Source organism: Sciurus vulgaris (assembly GCF_902686455.1).
Source record: "Sciurus vulgaris genome assembly, chromosome: 16".
Lineage (NCBI taxonomy): Eukaryota > Metazoa > Chordata > Mammalia > Rodentia > Sciuridae > Sciurus > Sciurus vulgaris.
Genome location: NC_136477.1, coordinates 19,327,080 through 19,348,406, shown reverse-complemented (window position 1 = coordinate 19,348,406; position 21,327 = coordinate 19,327,080). Strand labels below are relative to the sequence as shown.

General features: G+C 39.8%; 1 protein-coding gene and 1 pseudogene across 6 annotated transcripts in view; one reads left to right on the top strand and one right to left on the bottom strand.

Annotated features, from left to right (window-relative positions):
- The window catches only part of SMARCC1 (SWI/SNF related BAF chromatin remodeling complex subunit C1), a 169,979-nt gene extending 151,481 nt beyond the window's left edge, over positions 1-18,498 (bottom strand). For 2 of the 5 annotated variants that reach the window (XM_079116710.1, XM_079116711.1), the window contains exons 1-2: positions 18,290-18,498; positions 11,097-11,216 (exon numbers count right to left, since the gene is read on the bottom strand). In XM_079116710.1, coding sequence (XP_078972836.1) covers positions 11,097-11,216; positions 18,290-18,481 — 312 coding nt within the window. In that variant the 5' untranslated portion in view covers positions 18,482-18,498. The remainder of the gene's footprint in view (positions 1-11,096; positions 11,217-18,289) is intronic. The other 3 variants (XM_079116712.1, XM_079116713.1, XM_079116709.1) reach the window with 2 other exon arrangements.
- Positions 8,560-9,644, top strand: LOC306647437 (histone H3.3A-like; annotated as a pseudogene). Its single transcript has one exon. The product of its transcript is annotated as a histone H3.3A-like (transcript).
- Positions 18,499-21,327: the final 2,829 nt, after the last annotated feature.

Below are 21,327 nucleotides of genomic sequence, written 5' to 3'. Positions count from 1 at the left end.
ATAAAAATATTTTTAAAATAAAATATCTCCTTTTAAGGTATATTAACTTTAAATTATTCTCTGAATAAAGAGCTGTGAAAGCAAGTTAAAATACACATACACACACACACACACACACAAAGCATTCTACCAGTAACACACCTTCTCCCCAAAAACACATACGGAGTGTTTTGAAAGGAAATAGTAATGTACTAATGAAAAGTTCCACTTATATAAAACTTTAAACAATAATTTTTCTGTATAAGAAATATTAGCATATCAATAAATTTTTCCACATTTAGATTTTAGTTTGTTTGGAAATAGTGGGGATTTAATCCAGGGCCCTGTGCACGCTAAGCAAGCATCTACCACTGAGCTCTGTCCCTAGTTCCTCAATTAGAATATTTTAATGACCACTAAAACACACCAGAGGGCTGAAGATGCAGCTCAGTGGCAGAGCACTTGAATAGTACATACAAGGCCCTGAGTTCCATCAAAAAGAAGGAAGGGGAGAAAAGAGGAGAAAAGAAAAAAAGAAAGCAAAACAGCATAACTTTTATTAAACTGTATTTAATTTATAGTGAAAACTTGTAGAATAATTTTAAAGAGATCTGTAGGCTGGGGAAGTAGTACTAGAACAATTGCAAAGCATGTGTGAGGCCTTGAGTTCAATCCCCAGCACCACCACAATAGAGAAAGAGACTGAGATTTGCATATTATGGATCATAAAAATACAGCTCAAGGATGGGGAGATAGCTCAGTTGGTAGTTGCTTGCCTTGCAAGCACAAGGCCCTGGGTTCAATCCCCAGCACCACACACAAAAAAAAAAAACAGCTCAAATCAAATGCTGAATTCTACATTACTAAGTAAAAACTGAATATAAACTGGGCATCAAATCGGCTAAAAAGATGAAATATCATTACAAACACATTTTGTTTTTTTTTTCTTTGAAAACTATTACAAAAAAAGTGAATTCTGAAGAACTAAGTGACATCAACATTAAGAGGAGAGACAACAAGCAGAAAGGTAGCTGCCAGGGTCAGAAGGAGGAAGAACTGGCAGTTATTGTTCAATGAGTACAGAACTCCAACTTGAGGAAACAAAATTCAAGCCCAGTCTCTGCATCTAATTGAGACATTGTCTCAAAATAAAGGATAAAAAAATAAAAAAGGGCTGGGTTGGAGAGGTAGCTCAGTGGTAAAAGTAAACCTGGGTTGTTTGATCTGTAATACCACACACATAAACACACAAAGTTCTAGGGCTGATCTTAAAAAAAAAAAAAAACAACTTTTAAAAATTACAAAACCAGATTTGGGATATAGCTCAGTGGTAAAATGCCTCTGAATTCAATCCCCAGTACCAAAAACACAAAACAAAACCTAAGATCCATGCTACTGAGAAATGTATATTGAGCAGACCAGAACAAGACACGTATACACAATTATAAAGTCAATTCCTCAATGGATATTAAATCTGAAAAATTTTATCATTCCATTTATATGCTTAAGACAGATAAAAATAACCTATTCAATCACTATGAGGATGGATAATGATAATGAAGTAGAATACGAGTTTCAATTTTCCATTAGTAAGATCTGAATGAAAGTAAAGAAGGAAACTAATGAATCTGTCAAAGGCATTTGTTCCAATAATAAAGTACAAGAAAAACTCTTTAAGCCAGGCTTGATGGTGCATGCCTGTAATCCCGGAAACTTGGGAGGCCAAGGCAAGAGGATTTCAAGGTCAAGACCAGCCTGGCAACTTAGCAAGATCCTATCTCAAAAAAAAAAAAAAAAAAACAAAAAACAAAAAAACGAAAAGGGTTAGGGATGTGGCTCAGTGGTTAAGCACTCCTCGGTTCAATCTCTAGTACTAATAAATAAAAACAAAAATTCAAAATTAAAAAGGACTGAGGATGTAGCTCAGTGGTAGAGTGCACCTGGATTCAATTCCCAATTTAAAAAAAAAAAAAAAGAGGAATGAAGGAAATAAAGAAAAACAACATTACAACATTATAAGTTGGAGCAAATTAGATAAGGCACAATGGCACCCTAGGACCATAACTCCAGACTTGGGAAGCTGAAGCAGAAGGATCACAAGTTCTAGGCATTGTCAACTTAGTGAGACTATTTCAAACTAAAAAAAGTTTAAAAAAGGTTGCTGAGTTGTAAAGTGCTGAATTCAATCCCCACCAGTGTGCTGAAAAAAAAAAAAAAAAAAAGAAAAAGGATGGGACAACCAGGCGTAGAAACATACACCTAAAGGTCCAGCCAGCTATTTAGGAGGTTGAGGCAGGAGGATGATTCTGGGAATTTGAGACCAGTCTGGGCAACACTGAAAGACACCCCCCCCCCCACCAACTCAACACTAAATAAAAGGAGATGGGATAAATTTATCTATTTTTTGTGGTACTGGGGATTGAATTCAGGAGTACTTTACCACTGAAGTACATCTCTAGCCTTTTTTTTTTTTTTTTTAATTTTAATTTTTTTGAGACAGGGTCTCACTAAAATGCTAAGGCTGACTGGCCTCAAACTTGCAACCCTCCTGCTTCCAGCCTCCTGAATTGCAGGTGTATGCCATCACACCTGGCTGACAGAATATTTTTAAAAGATGAAATTTCACATAAAATTTTTAGAGCTTATGTAAAAATCAATTTAGGATTATGGTCCTCACAACAAGCACAGTATCAGAATCAAGACATAAACTAGAGTCAAAAAATGGAAAACTAGACAGACGCAAAAGATTTTTCAGGGACACCCACTGGGCACTCACTGTATTTCGCCATGCAACCATCCCCAAAATGAAGAGGTCTTGCCCTAACTCACACTGGGTATGATTCAAATACGAAAGAGCTAAGGTTCATGAACATTCCCTAAAAGCAAAGCACAGAATGTTACAATAAATTCTTGATTTAACACCTGAAGAATAAAAGGGCAATAAGGTAACAAAAACTAAGCTTTTCAGAGGCAATGAGACACTGTTTTGCCTGAGTATCTTAGCAGTTGCAGACTCCAATTAGAGACTCTAAGAGTCAGGGATAGCTCTAACAGGCTACCTCTACTTCAGCTGTGACCCCAGTATGTTTTGGTACTGAGGACTAAACCCAGGGGCACTCTACCACAATCTATATCCCCAGCTTTTTATTTCTGAGGATGGCCCCAATTTGTAATCCTCCTGCCTCAACTCCACTGTATGTGCCACTGTGTCCAGCTTTTAATAAACTGCTGTATCTGTGGCTAACTTAATTTGAAGTTTAATTTTATTCTGAATGTATGTAAGTGGTCTCTTCCCTATCTATTTATAGTCTATCCAAAATTGCTGAGCTGAATGAAACTTAAAATGAAATTTATCACAATAGTTAAAAATGCTTTAAGTTTATGCCATATTGTCTTTATTTCTTTATTCATTCTGAAACCCAGGAAAACTAAATAAACCATCTGACTTCACTTACTTTTATCACTAATTTTACTGTTTTATTTTTTTGGTACCAGGGATTGAACCCAGGGATGCTTAACCACTGAGCCATTTTCCAGTTATTTATTTATTTTTTATTTTGAGACAGAGTCTCACTAAATTACACAGGGCCTTGGTAAATTGCTGAGGCTGAATTTGAACTCTCAATCCTTCTGCCTCAGCCTCCTGAGTTGGTGGGATTATAGGCATGCATCACCGTGCTCAGATTATCACCAATGTTAGAAGTCAGGTAGCTAAGTGGTATACACTCTTTACCTTTGCTCTAGATAACATCTCTGACATAGGAGTCACCTACTAACAGTTGTTTAAGTTGCTTTTCAAGAACTTGGAAGCAGCTTTTGTCTATCTCAAATGGGTTGAAACCATAGACACCTCACTTGGGCCTGCATAAGTTATGGGTGACCTTTTGACAGAAAACTCCACCCTGAGACAACACTAACACTGCTGTTTTCTGAACATGTGTCCTATAAAGAGCCATGAAATTTGATTACATGTGCACACCAACAATTACTTCACTTTTCCCTGCCACCAATCAATCACCTTTCCCCACACCTTATACAGCCTTAGTCATCTCATACGTGTGCCAAAACCCTATCCTTGAGGAAGCAGAATCAACCGTTGGGACTCCTGCCTCCTTACTTTTAACGGTCCTGTGAAAAATACTTTTTTCTTTTGGAAAACTCATTACAGTGACAGGTGTACAGCAAGTGGGCAAAATAGTCCTCTTTTGGTAACACTTTATCACTGAAGACAAAGTAGTGCTAACAAATTGGTGAAAATGAGGAGTATGATGTGTGTTTTTTCAGGTAGAGTATATACCTTTATAATGTCATGGTAGGTCCATTAACGAACAAATGACTGTGCCAGAAAATGAATGTAAAGAAGTAAATAAAGGCTGGGTATGGTGGCATATGCCTATAATCCCAGCAGCCTGAGAGATTGAAGCAAGAGGATGTCAAGTTCAAAGCCAGTCTCAGCAATTTAGCCAGGCTCTAAGCAACTGAGTGAGATCCGGTCTCAAAATAAAAAATAAAAAAAGGCTGGGGATGTGGCTCGATGGAGAGCACCCCTGGGTTCAATCCCTGGCACCAAAAAAAAAAAAAAAGTAAAAACAGAATCAATGTGTGCAAGAACCAAGAAAGTTCAGGGAAGTTAGTCATCTTCACATCATAAAAGAGCTAAGGGAAAAACAAAAAAAAGTATCACTCAGATTCCAGAATTCTTTTACTTCACAAAGTAGGATGATAATCAAATATTCTATAAATTTCATTATGTATTATAACATCTTTGGTGTCTATTTTGTCAGTCTTATAATTAGCACTTCTAATCATAATCACTCCTATAATATTCTTGGAATATACTTGGTGAGGGAAAAAAAAAAAGCAGTATTGCTATCAATTAGTGAGACTTTATTGTGAGGATCTTTCAATACATTACCTCATTTACTTCTCACAACAATCCTACAAAGTTGACTTTTTTCATCCCATTTTGTGTATGACAAAGTGTTTATGGTTCCAACCACATGACATGTTAAGTAACAATAAAAACTTACCACTACAAACAACTAGAAAGGCTGAATACCATGCAATCGATTTTCAATCAACTTTCTTTGAGGGGTGTGCAGTACTAGGAATCAAGTCCAGGGTTTTATGCATGTTAGACAAGCAAGCATGTTACCACTGAATCACATCTCAAGCCCAGATGTTTTAAAAGAGCAGCTGAAAAATCTAGAAACAAAGGAAATCCCTAGGTGCAAAAATCAAAGAGGGGGAAAAAAAGAAAATGAAACAACTCAAAAGTAAAATTAGTGATCTTATGTGGTAAAAAAATGTGATCCTAGGGTAATATGGTGGATGAAAATACTAAAGAGATTAAATAGTTAAGTAATGCTGCCCTTTATTTTCCCTGTCCCATTTTACTTTTTAATATTTCAAGTCAGGGTGATGCTAAATAGCCCAGGCTGGCCTGAACTTGCGATCCTCCTGGAATTACAGAAGTGTATCACCATGCCTGGTCTTCAACCTTGATTTCGTAAGGTTGAGGATTTTAATGTCTGCGCCAGGACAAGAAATGAGAACTTAGACCAAAACAAAGTAGGACAATGGAACTAATACAACTGCCCGCCACACAAGTATATAAATTGAAGAGATTAGTAGGTGGAATCATTAGGGAAAAGATAAGCAAGAAAAAAAAAAAAAATCTGCCTTTCTAATATCAAAAGAGGAAAAGAGCTTCCATCTCAAGATAATTTGTGTTTTGAACTTAACACTAATCACTTAGCCTGGAAACATCATACCTAATTAAAGGTCCTCTGAAGTACTTTAAGAAACCAACTACTTAGTCCAGTACAGGGCACATACACTCGTGTGCTGAATATTGGGGAGGCTAAAGCAGAAAAACTGCTTGAGTCCAGGCATTTGAAGTCAGCCTGGCCAACACAGATCCCATTTCAAAGAAAGTAAACAAATAAAAATAAATGAAGTAAAATAAGAACTAGTCCTCAACCAAATTTCAAACAACCAGAAACAAAATGATTAAGTGATTATCAAGAGATAAAAATACGGGGCTGGGGATGTACCTCAGTTGGTAGAGTGCTTGCCTTGAAAGCATGAGGCCTTGGGTTCAATCCCCAGCACCGCAAAAAAAAAAAAAAAAAGAAAGAAAGAAAGAAAGAAAAATACAATAAAATTAGAATCATCAGGTTCCGATGGTGCATGCCTGTAATCCCAGCAGCTTGGGAGGCTAAGACAGGAGGATTGCAAGTCCAAGACCAGCCTCAGCAATTTAGCAAGGTCCTAGGCAACTCAGTGAGACCCTGTATCAAAATAAAAAATTAAAAAGGGCTGGGATGTGACTCAGTGGTTAAGCACCCCTGAGTTCAATCCCTGGCACAAAAAAAAAAAAAAAAAAGGTTGGAGTAAAATAATCAAAATATTCAGATGATGGGAAAAAACTGCTTATAAAATTAGTAATATATGAACCAGACATAGTAGTGCATGCCTGTAATCCCAGCAGCCCAGGAGGCTAAGGCAGGAAGATATCAAGTTTAAGGCCAGTCTCAGAAACTGATCAAGACCTCTGGAACTTAGTAAGACCCTGTCTCAAACTAAAAATTAAACAAGAGAACTGGGGATATAGCTCAGTGGTAAAGTGCCCTAGGGTTCAATCCTCAGTAATCCCCCCAAAAATCAAAATATATAATGTATAAAAATGATTAAAGATAATACAAAACAGAAAGATTTGAGATATACATATAACTCCCACAATAAATAAAATTAAAGTCAAATAAAAAACAAGTATTATACAGGATCTTGGACATATACATAGAATAAAAGTCAAAATTTCTCAAAACTTAGCAAGGATATAAATTGTCATGTTCAAGAAACACATCAGTACTGAGAAATACACTAATAGTATATAAAATAAACCACACCCAGACACAGTGAAATGTAATTACATAACAGCAAAAACAAAAAGATCTTAAAAGTAAACAATAACCGGAAGAACATAAAAATTAGCCTGATTTAAATATTACATTATGTATGTATGAAAACATCACACAATACCCCAATAATACATATGATTTGTTTCTCCTATGAATTAAAAAATAAATTCAAAGAAAATTACAGTTAGATTTAACAATATAATCAATCTCAAGTTACAAAAATTAATATTAAAATATTTTTTTACTTAATAAAATTAGTTTTGTGTATGCTTGTGTGCATGTGCATATTTCAAAAGTCAAGGTGTTGCTATGTTGTCTTGGCTGGTTCCAAACTCCTGAGCTAAAGGTATATTCCTCATTCAGTCTAAGTAATAGGAACTATAGGTATATAACAGCACAGTCAGCTCAGAAATTTATAATAATAAATAATCAGTCAGGCACAATGGCACACACCTGTAACCCCAGTGAATCAGGAGGTATGAGGATTTCAAGTTCAAGACAAGCCTCAGGGGCTGGGGTTGTGGTTCAGTGGTAGAGCACTTGTCTAGCATGTGTGAGGCACAGGGTTAGATTCTCAGCACCTCATAAGTTAAATGTATAAAATAAAGGTTCATGAACAACTAAAAATATATATAAAAGTAATTTTAAAAATAGAAACAAGCCAGAGCTGATGAAATAGCTCATATTAGAGAGTGCTTGCCTAGCATACGCAAGGGCTATGGTTCGAATCCCCGGACCCTCAGATGAGGGTGGGGAGCGGAGGGGAAAAAAAACAACTCTTTGGGACTGGGGAGATAGCTCAGTTGGTAAAGTGTTTGCCTTGCAAGCACAGGGCCCTGGGTTCGATCCCCAGCACTGCAAAAAAAAAAAAAAAACAAGCCTTAGCAACTTCTCTCATTATTTATTTATTTATTTATTTTTTGGTACTGGAGACTGAACCCAGAGGCGCTTTACCACTGAGGTACATCCCTAGCCTCTGCCCCCTATTTAAAAAATATTTTTATTTGTATTTGTAGATAGACACAATAACTTTATTTTATTCATTTATCGTTATATGTGGTGCTGAGGATGGAAATCAGTGCCCTACATGTGCTAGGCAAGGACTCTACCACTGAACCACAACCCTAGTTCCCAGAGGCCTTGATAAATTGTTGAAGCTGGCCTCAACCCTGCAATCTTCCTGCCTCAGCCTCTCAAATTGCTTCATTTAGTAAGATTTTTAAACACTGTTTTAAGAGGAAGAGAAAAACATCTGGTCCCATGGGCACTAAGCCATGAATTATTTTTAATTATGGCTTATGCTTAAAAATATTCTTTTCTAATCTCTAAAATCTGGAAGTAAATGTTTTGGTTCCCAGGAGTTAAATATCCCATGAACAGCCAGGGTTAGTGGTTCATACCTGTAATCTCAACAACTGGGAAAGCTGAGTCAAGAGGTCTGCAAGTTAGAGACCATCCTAGACAACTCAGCAAGACTCTTAGCAACTTAGGAAGACCTTGTCTCAAAATAAAAAAAAATAAAAAGAACTGGGAGAACTGGGGATGTCTCTCAGAGGTAGAGCACCCCTGGGTTCAATACCCATTTAAAAAAAAAAAAAAAAAAAAAAAAAAAAGGCCTTGGGTTCAAACCCATGTACCTCTACACACAAGAAAAAGGAAAAGAAATGTAACTGAGTCTTCATATCATGAATTATAAATAAATACTGAATTTCAAACATCAAGAAAAAGGACTAGGGGGGGTATAGCTCAGAGGTAGAGAGCTTCTCTAGCATGTGTGAAGCCCTGGGTTTGATCCCCAGCACTACAAAAAGAAAAAATTTCAAAGATGAGTATAGGGCTAGAATTGAGGCTCAGTGGTACAGTGCTTGTATAGCACATATGAGGCATTGGGTTCTAACCTCAGCAGCACAAAAAAAATAAAGGTGGCTCTCTAACACCAGTGCCACCTTTAGCTTGACGAGCTCCAGCTGAAGGAGAAGGGGGATAAGTAAGGAGGTCTTTCTACCATGGCTCGTACAAAGCAGACTGTCCGCAAATCGACCAGTGGTAAAGCACCCAGGAAAACAACTGGCTACAAAAGCCAGAGTGCGCCCTCTACTGGAGGGGTGAAGAAAACTCATGGTTACAGCGCTTGGTACTGTGGCGCTTTGTGAAATTAGACATTATTAGAAGTCCACTGAACTTCTAATTCGCAAACTCCCCTTCCAGCGTCTGGTGCAAGAAATTCCTCAGGATTTCAAAACAGATCTGCGCTTCCAGAGCGCAGCTATTGGTGCTTTGCAAGAGGCAAGTGAGGCCTATCTGGTTGGCCTTTTTGAAGACACCAACCTGTGTGCTATCCATGCCAAACGTGTAACAATTATGCCAAAAGACATTCAACTAGCACACCGCATACGTGGAGAACATGCTTAAGAATTCACTACGATGGGAAACATTTCATTCTCAAAAAAAATTTTTTTTTCTCTTCTTCCTGTTATTGGTAGTTCTGAACGTTACATATTTTTTTCCATGGGGTCAAAAGGTACCTAAGTATATGATTGTGAGTAGAAAAACCGTGGACAGAAATCAGGTATTGGCTGTTTTTCCATTTTCATTTGTGTGTGAATTTTTAATATAAATGCAGGAATGTAACGCATTAATGCAAGTCAAAATGTTTCAGTGAACAAGTTTCAGCAGTTCAACTTTATAACAATTACAAATAAAACTGTTGAACAATGCCAGCATTTGGATTTTTTTTAAACAAGTAAATTTCTTATTGTTGGCAACTAAATGGTGTTTCCACATTTTTATCATATGGTTGATTCCATGCATTCACTATTTTTTTCTAACTGAATTGTCCTACATGCAAGTACCTGTTTTTAATGTTGTCTGTCTTCTGTGTTTGCTATTAAGATACATTAAGCTATAAAAATAAATAAAGGTATTGTGTCCATCTACAACTAAAAAAATTTAAATAAAAGATCAGCATAGAAAATAGGAAAATAGGTAATGCCAGGTTTTTCTCTCTACAAAATCAAATACTCAAAAGACAACAAACTCCACAAATCTTAAAAGGAAATAAAGCATAACCTACTACTTCAACACCAAGTCAAACTATCAGTCAAAACACCAGTTGTGCAAGACCTGCTGGTGGGTGCATGACTATGATCTGAGATACTCAGGAGGCTAAAGGAAGAAGGACTCCAAGTTTGAGGCCAGCCTGGGCAACTTAGTAAGAGCCTGTCTCAAAGTTTAAAAAAGGGGGCTCTGGAGATACCTCAGTCAGTAGAGTGCTTGCCTTGCAAGCCTGAGGCCCTGGGTTCAATTCCCAGCACCGCAAAAAAAAAAAAAACTTTAAAAAAGGGCTAAGTAGTAACAGTACTTGTCCAGCACCCGAGAGAGTCTAGGTGAGATAACCAATAAGGGAAAAAAGAAAAAGAAAAGAAAAAAAAAAGAGTTAAGAACAAGACAAAATTTAAAAATGAACCAATTATAAGGACATAAGAATTGTATTTTCACAAGCTAGAAGATTCCCCACTGACAATATATAAAAATTCCACAAAATAGCCTGGCAAGGTAGCATATCCCTGTAGTCCCAGCTACTTGGGAAGTGGAAGCAGGAGGATCCCTTAAAACCAGGAGTTTGAGGCCAGCCTGGGCAACACAGTATGACCCCATCTCTTAAATTAAAAGACCCACAAAATAGTACCCTAGTCACACGAATTCAATCAGGAAAAAGAATGATCTAAATGGTATAGCAGAGACATCAGGAAATTGTAATAGTAAAATATTAAGTCTTTTTAATGATTGTTGCAGTGTTTAATGCAAAAGTTAAATGACTCTGGAAAAAGCAACTTCCAATAGGTAAAAAACAGAAATACACTACAGCTGCAATTCTGTTCAGAGTTCTTATTTTATTCTACAAGCTGACAACAACAAAGGGAATCAGCTGTGGGCTACACTCAAGGGTATGGAAACCAAAGAAACCAAAGATGCCACCAGTGTAGGTGTGGGGAACCCTGTAATACCAGCTACAGAAGGCCGAGGCAGGAGGATCACAAGTTCAAGACTAGTCTAGTCAATTTAGCAAGACATTGTCTCAAAAGGAAAAAGGGCTGGGGATGTAGATCAATGGTACAGTACCCCTATTTCAATACCTCATTACTGCAAAAAAATAAAAATAAAGATACCACCATTGTAAGTTGAAATACCTACAGGGAGTTTGGTGAAAGCCGGATTAGTGACATGCTTCCCAAAGGCATCTTCCTGGAACTGAAGAAGTTGTACCACCAATCCAGACAGAGTTTTATTGGTAGGAGCATCTGCATGAACATACTGCAAGGAAAAGAAAGGGTTTAAAAAACTGGTACATTTGTTGCAAAAAATAAAGTCAATTTACTCTAATACCTCCAAAGCACTGGCATTCTGGCAAATTTAGAGATATACAAGACATGCTCTCTGCTTTAGAGACTTAGAAAACACATCTGTGTGTACTTAAAAATAAAACTGGGGGGCTGGGGAGATAGCTCAGTTGGTAGAGTGTTTGCCTTGTAAGCACAAGGCCCTGGGTTCGATCCCCAACACCCCCCTCCCAAAAACAACAACAACAAAAAAAAAGATGAAAAATAAAACTGGATAAATCAGGCATGGCGGTGCATGCCTATAATCCCAGCAACTTGGGAGGCTGAGGTAGGAGGACTGAAAGTCTGAGACTAGGCTCAGCAATTCAACAAGGCCCTAAGCAAATTAGAGACACTATATCAAAATAAAAAAATAAAAAAGGGCAGAGGATGTGGTTCACTGGTTAAGTGCCCCAGGGTTCAATCCCTGGTACCAAAAAAAGGGAGAGAGAGATGGTGGTGTACTTCAGTGGTAGAGCACTTGCCCAGCATGCTAGAGGCCCTGGATTTGAACCCCAGTAATGGAAGGGAAAAAGAAAAGAAAAAAAAAAAAAACAGAGGCTGGGGGCGGTGACGCATGCCTTAATCCCAGCAGCTCCGGGAGGCTGAGGCAGGAGGACCATAAATTCAAAGTCAGCCTCAGCAACTTAGTGAGGCCCTAAGGAATTCAGAGAGACCCTGTCTCTAAAATAAAATATAAAAAGGGCTGGGGATGTGGCTCAGAGGTTAAGTGTCCCTGGATTCAATCCCCAGTACCAAAAAAAAAAAAAAAAAAAAAAAAAAAAAATCAGAAAAAGAGTTAAAGCAGGTGCAAGATACCACCCTCTCTGAAATCCCAGTCACTCTGGAGGATGAGGCAGAAGAATCCCAAGTTTGAGGCCAACCTTGGAAACTCAGCTAGATACTATTAAAAAATAAAATTAAAAGGGGTGAGGATATAGCTAAATGGTAGAGTGAGTTCAATCCCCAGTACTGGGGGAAGGGGGACAGGAAAAGAGAAAAAAAAAGTTGTTTTTTTTTTTCATTTGCTTTTTGGTGGTACTAAGGATTAAACCCAGGGCCTTGTACATACTAAGTAAGAACTCCACCATTAGTCAATTTCCAGACCGTTTTATTTTATTTTATTTTATTTTGAGACAGAGTCTCACAAAGTTTCCTAGGCTGGCCTCAAATCTGTGAAACTTTGTCTCAGTCTCTCCAACAGGTGGGATGACAGGCTTGTGCCTTCAGCTAATACCTCCTTTTTAATACATTTTATACCTTTTATTTTGTTTTTTATTTTGAGACAAGGTCTTGCTAAGTTACTTAAGGTCTCACTAATTTGGTGAGATTGGCTTCGAAATTGTGATCCTCTTGCCTCAGCCTCCCAAGTCTAAAATTATAGTCATGCACCACTGTACCCAATTTTGAGCAGGAAAAAGAGCTGTGTTTCCATAAGGAACAACTTAATTTTTCTTCTTAGTAGCAAACATCTTTCCAAGTACTATACAACATCTCAAGGTTAATGTGTATGTTTCTATTATTAAAAATATATATTTTTTTACCTATAATCCCAGCGGCTCAGGAGACTGAGGCAGGAGGATCTCGAGTTCAAAGCCAGTCCTGGCAACTTAGCAAGGTCCTAAGCAACTTAGCAAGACCATGTCTCTAAGTAAAATATGAAAAAAGGCTGGGGATGTGGCTCAGTGGTTAAGGGCCTTTGGGTTCAATCCCCAGTATCAAAAAATAAATAAATAAATTTTAAATTTTTAGTGTCGGAGAGTCACCATCTTATTTTAAATATGTTTAACAGATATACTAAAAAATACCATCAGCTGCTGAGTCCACAATTACTGGGCATTGAGTTGAAAGTTCTCAATTTGTGCTGCCAAAGAAACAGCATAATATAAAATGGCAATCTTTTTATATTCAAATTTTTATTTGTTGACTGTGTTAGCTTTCTATCATAAATGAAACAGCTGCATGACAATTATCTCCTGAAACCTGGCATTTTCTTGAAATGCTTTATTCATACAAAGTATTTTAGCAGAGGTGAGCAGAATCCAGTCAACTGCCCATTTTCTGTGTCCACAAGCTAAGAATGGTTTTTATATTTTTAAATGGTTGGAGAGGAAAAAAATTTGAATACCATTTCTTTCTTTCTTAAACTCAGGGGCACTTAAATATTGAGCCACATCTCCAGCCCTTTTTAATATTTTATTTATAGACAGGGTCACTAAGTTGCTGAAGCTGGCTTTGAACTTGTGATCCTCTTGCCTTAGCCTCCAGAGCTACTGGGACTACAGGTATGCACCACCACACCCAACTAAATACCATTTCTTGACACGTGAAAAATACACGTAAGGGTTAGGGCTGTAGTTCAGTGGCAGAGCTCTTTCCTAGCATGTGTAAGGCACTGGGTTCGATCCTCAGCAACACATAAAAAAATTTAAAAAACAAATAAAGGCTTGCAGTCCATCTACAACTACAAAATTTTTTTGAAGTACATTTAATTCAAATTTAAATTTCCCTAAATTTTACTGAAATACAACACATTCATTTACATATAATCAATTTCTGTTTTCAGGAAACAGCAGAGCTGAGTAGCTGCAAGTGAGAGACACCAGGGTGCACAATGTCTTACGTAACTTATCTGCCTTTTAGGGAAAATTTTTGCCTGTCCCTTTTCTAGACCACTCATTTTTATCATTATAAAAAGCTTCCTTTAGCTGGGTGTGATACAGCACACCTATAATCCCAGTGACTTGGGAGGTGGAGAAAGGAGGATCACAAGTTCCAGGCCAGCTTCAGCAACTTAGGAAGATCCTGTCTCAAAGTAAAAAAAATTTTATAGTGGGTATGTAGCTCAGTGGTGAAGTACCACTGGGTTCAATGCCCAGTACAAAAAAGAAAAAAACAAAACAAAAAAACCCCAACTTCCTTCCTTTGATATTACTCATAAGATGTTTTGTAGAAATATTTCTTTATGGTCACAAAGTGATACACGTATGTCAAATAGGAATTAAAACAGTGGAAACAAGTTTTACATAATTAATTAGGCAGAGATGATGTTAACTGTTAGTCTATAACTATAGTTCTCAAATTTCAGCACGGAACAGAATCTCCTGATTATCAGCCCCATGCCCAGAATTTTTAATTCAACAGGTCAGGCCCAAGAAACTGCATTCAAACAAGTTCTCAGGTGGCACTACTGGCCTGGGAATCACACTTTAAGAACCACTGGATTTTTTTTTTTTTTAATCCACTTCAGATATTACATATTTCAGTGAAAAAATAAATTTTAGGGACTGTGGTTGTATCTCAGTCCTAGAGCACTTGCCTAGCATGCAGGAAGCATGGGGGTTGGAGTCCCCAGCATCACAGGGTGGGAGGCAGGGGCGTATTTTAACAAAATGAATAAATTTTATTATAATACAGAAGTCAAGGACTGGTGGTATAGCTCAATGGTAGAGCTCCTGCACCACATGGGTAAAGCCTGGGTTGGACCTCAGGAACCAAAAAAAAGCAAAAAGTTAAGCAAATCTGAGATTGAAGCCAATGTTTTAGGCATGCTATAAAAGCACTCTATCACAGTGCTTATCCCTAAACCTTTTTTCCTTTTCTTTCTTTTTAATTTTTGAGACTGGTTCTCATTAAATTCCCCAGGCTGGCCTGGAACTTGTAATCCTCCTGCCTCATCATCATGAACAGGTGGATTATGAGTATACACCACAACGCCTGTCTGGGTTGTGGAGTCTGAGGGGCAGAGGGTGGAACAGGTATTGGGGATTGAACTCAGAGGTCCTCTATCACTAAGTCACACTTCCAGCCCTTTTTTTCATTTTTATTTTTGAGACAAGGTCTCACTAAATGCCCAAGCTGGCCTCAAACTTGTGATCCTCCTGATCACTGGATTTACAGGGATGCACCATCATGCCTGACTCTGGTGAGTTGTTTTAAATACCTGAGATATAGTAGTTCCTCAACTGTTCACTGAATAAATAGTAAATTCATTAATAAAACTGGGGCTAACAGGCATGGTGGTACATGCCTATAATCCCAGTGACTCAGGAGACAGAGGCAGGACTGATTGCAAATTCAAGGCCAGCCTGGCTGTTTTAATGAAACCCTGCCTCAAAATAAAAAATAAAAAGGGCTGGTGGTATAGCTCAGTGGTAGAGTGCTCCTGAGCTCAATTTCCAGTACGGGGTAGGGGCAGGGTGAGACATGGGGGGTATGGAGCTAGCTAGCAATGGCACATTTATTTCAGATAATTGCTGAGATGTCTAAGAGTTGCAGCTGCTCTGAAAATGCATTGTTAAATGCAACAGCAATGTTTACTCAAAACCCATCAATGTATATACAAAGTAGAAATACAAGTCAAACTTAACTTTCACTTTAAAGCCTCAGGGATGCTGAGTCAACATTAGCCTAGGCCTCAACACTGTGGGACAAATGTGTCAGCTAGCCTCACAGCCACTTCTTCACCATCCAAACAAACCTCAAGATCATCCAAGCCTAAAGCTACCCCAGTTTAAGAAACTGGGCCCAGATCAATGCACTGAGCATTGGAAGAGAGGGAAATGACTATTATCTGCTTTTTCCCTCTCTCTTCCTCCATATTCAAAGGAATAGCCCTTCTGAGTAGTTTTGTTAAAGCATCAGTACAGGTGGGGAGAGTAGGTTAAGGATGTATCTGTGTAGAAGGCCCCAGGTTCTATCCCCAGCACTAAAACCAAAACAAACACCAAAAAACAGCTTCACTGAATTTAAAATCAAAAGTATTGGTTGAAGGTTATATAATTTAAAAGAATTAACAAACTAGGAACAGTGGAGCATACCTGTAATACCAGCAACTCAGGAAGCAGAGGCAGGATGATCACACGTTCTAGGCCAGCCTAGGCAATTTAGTAAAACCCTGTGTTTTTTGTTTTGGTACTGGGGATTGAACCCAAGGACCTTCACAACTGAGCTACATCCCCACCCCTTTTTAGTTTTTTGTTTTGGGGGGGTTGTTTGTTTTGGCACTAGGGAATGAACCCAGGGGTGCTTTACCACTGTGCTACATCCCCAGATCCTTTTATCTTTTTTTGAGACAAGAGTCTCACAGAGTTGCTTAGGGCCTCCTAAATTGCTGAGGCTAGTCTCCAATTTGAGATCCTTCTGCCTCAGCCTCCAGAGCAGCTGGGATTACAGGCAAGTGCCACTGTTCCTGGCTATACCCTGTCTTAAAATTAAAAGGGTGGACATGTCGTTTAGTGGTAGAGCACCCTCTGGGTTCAATCCCCAACACAGGAGAGGGGGTCAGTTTCAATTATTCTATTTCCTTAGCCAATTCTAGAAGCTCTATTGCTACACCAAAAAAGTAACCTGTTGTATAAGAGATTAATATTCTTGTCTGCCTACATGTAAATGAGAAAATCTATAGTTCCAAATTTGATTTCAAAAGGAAAAAAAATCAAAGTGCCTAAAAATATAATTATTGTCTCTCACTTCCTCAAACTTCAGATAAAGAACAGTCCCTCAGAAAGTACTACAGCATAATATCAAAGGAATGCAAGATCTCTGCCCAAGCTTAACACCTGTCAAAAGCCGACAGGTCACTAAGCTGTAGACCCTATTGAAAAAGTTTCTATACTAGCTTATCTCTTCATTCATTCAGTAAACATTTAGGCTTTGATAATCCTTTTGAGATCTGCTTGGATAGGTGAAGAAGTGGTTATGAGGCTGATCAATATCCGTCCTATAGGGTGGATAGAGGTCTAGGATAATGACAACTCAGGCTTTAAAGACAAAGTTACTAATTATTAATATATTATTTGGTATAAAAATTGATGAACTTTGACTAAATATTTCTATTGCATTTAATACTGCATTTTCAGAGCAGCTGCAATTCAAAGTCTCAGCAACTATTTCAAATAAACGTGACACAGCTGGCCCCATCCCCGTCCCCCCAGTACTGGGAATTGAACCCAGGGGCACTATTTATCACTGACCTTTTCATTTTTAATTTATATTTTATTTTTATTACCACCGACCTTTTCATTTTTTGACAGAGTCCTACTAAACTGCTGGGATTGGCCTTCAACTTGAGATCCTTCTGCCTGATCTACCGAGTCACTAGGATTACAGGCATGTGCCACCATGTCTGCTAACTTCACTTTTTATTGATGGGATACCTTACAAGGCACCAAGCACCAACTCCTTTCCAGAACAAGGTCCTGACAAAGCCTTTGCCCCAGTGCTGTGGAAGGGGAAAAACAGAACTGAGGAGTCTCCTGAAATCTGGGAGTGGAGTGTTTTTGGCTGTCTGCTTTATTACACAGTCTAAGAGAATCATTTCTGCATATTTACATCGTGGGGAAATTTGAAAACGTTATAAACAAGTTTTGTAAGTCATAACTGAAAGCCGCTGATTCAGCAAAATTCACATTCCAAAGTAGGAGAAACAAATAAGTGAAAGAAAATTAAAATCACTATTAAGAAAATAAAGGTAATATGAAATGGGGTGTGCTGGTATAAATGGGGTCCTCAGGGAAGGCTTCATTGAAGAACGCATTTCATACTACCGATCATTACCTCACACCACACACCACCCAAAAGTGCCATAAAGTGAAACCGTCATTTTTTAAGTCCTGAGGTTCTCCTTACTTAGTACTGTCCGTAGTTCATGCTACTAACCTACGTAATTAACTTCCGTGGACACTCGTCCACGATCCCTTAGCAAATCCACAGGAGGTAGCAAATCCTTCCTTACCTCAGGCTGGGAAACCCAGTCTCTAAGTAAAACTTGAGCTGGTTCGACCACACTAGCTCGATCTCTAACGAACCCCGTCCGCACACTCCAGGAGCTAACAAAAGAGGAGGTTCGCGCCCTCGGGGGCGCCGGCTCTCGGCAGGCCGGGACCAGGCCTCGCGAGGCGGCGGGGGCGTGGCGGGCGGCGCCGCCTTTGTTGTCCCGCGCGGCTCGGAGGACGCCCGAGCCGCGCCGCCCCGGCCCCAGCGGCCCTGGCCCGCGCGCGCACCCACCTTCTTGTAGTGCTTGCCCAGCCAGACGCGCACCGAGTCCAGCTGAGACACCGTCTCCGGGCTCTCCCAGAACTTGCCGGCAGGGCCCCCGTCCTTCCGCCGATAGACCGCTAGGCCCGCAGCCGCCGCAGCGCCCCCAGCGCCCCCTGCGCCCGCCGCCGCCCCCGGCCCGCTGCCCGCTGCCGCGGCCATCGTCGCCGTCCGTCGCCCCGCCACCCGCCCCGGCCCTCGCGGTTTCCCGTCCGCACCCGCGCGCTCGGCTGCCGCCCCGCCCCCTTCCGGCGCGGAAGCTCCGCCCCCTCAGCACCGGCGCCGCAACCGAAGCTAGCGCGCGCAGGCGCACGCGTAGTACCTGCGCCGCAACCACGAAAGCACTCTCCACATGCGTTTTCCCGTCTCGCCTGTGACCGCTGGGCAGAGCAACCGCTTGGGGTCGGCCTCAGCAGGGCAGGTTCTCCAGGGTCTTCCTGAGTGTGTCCACTGTCGCAACGAGGTTCTGCGTCGTGACCAGAGCCGCTGCCAGAAATGTCCGTAGGCAGGATGGACCCAGCGAAAAGCTGCCTGGGCAGCCTTCGCGCCGCAGACCCCTCGCCGAGAGTTGCGTGACCCTCCGGACGCTGCGGTGCGTCCTCGACCTTGCTGACCCTTCTCACGCTCCCGCTGCCGGTGCTTCGGCTTGCGCTACCTTCCCATGTGCATGTGAAAGGCACTCCGCCTCACGTCTTCAAAATACTTTTTTCTTATTTATCTTTTTGCAGTGGTAGCACTGGAACCCAGGGTCTCCCCACGCAGGCGCTTTGCCCTTGAGCTCCAATCGATCGTATGGGTTTGAACACTAATCTCACTTACCACGTCCTGGTATTTTTCTTGTGCACAAATATATCCTCGCCGCCAGGACCAAGATCTGTTATCTAATAAATAACTGGTACATAAAGGCTTTCATTAGCGGCAGGAAGGTTTTATATTACTAACAAATTTTGGACATGATGCTGTATGGCCTGAAGAAAGTCACTAATTGCTTGTGAGAAGGTCTAAGGAGTTTTTCAGACCTTTTTAAAATGAATAAAATATGATCAGGGAGGAAGGGACATTCTGGACATCGAGAACAATTGAAACAAAGGCACTGAATGGTGAAAGAATTCTTGGTGAAGTGCTGCTTAAGTCCATGAGGGTACAAGCGATGTGATTTGGTTGTGGTAGTAAATATTGACTATACGTTTAAACACTGGGAAACCAGCTTTAACAGAGGAAATGACATGATCAGATTTATATATTAGGAAGATAGCATTATCTCTGCAGTGTGAAGGAGATTAGGGGGAAAAGACTAGAGAAAGATGACCTGATAAACTGTCTAGGTCAGATGATAAGAAAAAAATAGGTAAGTTACAAATCATGCTAAGAACTTATGCTCTAGACATAATGATAGTTACTGGATTTATGAGGGACTATATGCCATGATCTGTACTAAATACAATTGTATTACTGCAGAAAAGGAAACTGAGGCACAGAGAGGTTAACTAACTTGCCAGAAAGTTAATTTTCACTAATGAGTCAGCATTTTTGGATCATGGAGTTCCCCCAGGTACATTGTTTCTATTATTTAACTTCTGAGAGAGCAAGGAAAACCCACTGGAGGAGTTCAAAAAGCTATTTCATCTGCCTGGAGCTGTGGAGAGGAAAGTTAGTTCTTACAGGGAGTGAATCCAACTTTTTTGCTCGAGATAATTTGAAAAACTCTATGACCTCATTTTTGTTTAAAAAAATTCTTTTTCATCAAAAATTAAATAATTTTGCTGGGCATGGTGACACATGTCTGTAATCACAGCTACTCAGAAGGCTGAGGCAGGAGGACTGCAAGTTCAAGGCCAGCCTAAGCCCCTTTTGTAGACACTGTCACAAAATAAAAAGGGCTGGGGAATGTAGCTCACTGGTAGAGTGCTTGCCTAGTATATGCAAGGCCCTGAGTTCAATCGCCTGTGCAGGGCGCGCAGGTACACACGCACACACATACAAGTAAATGAGTATGATTGTGTTCCAAATAAAGTTCAGTTTACAGAAACGTGCCAAGCTGGGTGCAGGGGCATAACCCAGGAACACACTTGGGTAAGGCAAGAGAATCACAAGTTTGAGGTCAGCCTGAGGCAACTTGGTGAGACCCCTGTCTCACAAAATAAAAAGAAGCAAAGCATGGTGGCACTTGCCTATAATTTCAGCAACATGAGAGGCTGAGGCAGGAGGATTCCTAGTTTGAAGCCAATCTCAGCAATTTCTCAAAAACTAAAAAGCAGGGCTGGGGCTGGGGCTGGGGCTGAGTGGTGGAGAGCCTCCCTAGTGTATGTGGGGTACTAGGTTTGATTCTTAGCACTGCATAAAAAAGGCATGCTATCCACCTACAACTACAAAAAAAAAAATTTTTAATTAAAAAAAACTAAAAAGGGTTAGGATTGTAGCTCAGTGGTAGAGCACCCATGAGTTCAATCCCCAGTACTGCAAAAAGAAAGAAAAAGGGTTATCAAAAAATGATTTGGTGGCTGAAGTTGTAGTTCAGTGATAGAGCACTTGCCTAGCACAAGTGAGGCACCGGGTTCAAACCTCAGCACCAGATAGAAATAAATAAAGGAACAGTGTCCATCTACGTTAAATTTTTTTTAAAAAATGATTTGGTCAAAAGGACTTAAAAAAAGGACAATCATTTCAAAATTTCTTAAAGGTGAGAGTTATAATGCCAGGAAACAGGGACAAAGACCAAATAGTACTCAATATGTAGCTTTGTGGTAGAATGCATGCCTACCGTGTGCAAGGCCCTGGGTTTCATTCCCAGCACTGAGAGGGAAAAAAAAAAAAAAAAAAAAGCAAGCATTCACATACACACAGTACATCTAAGTTTAATACATTTAAAAATGCATATATGGTTAGAACAGATTTGTTAATGGTTCCCATTATAATCTTTCTCAGTGCCTCACATATCCTAGCTCTTCATTCATTACTATTATTTTAGTATTGGGGATTGAACCTAGAGCCTTATGTATGGTAACCAC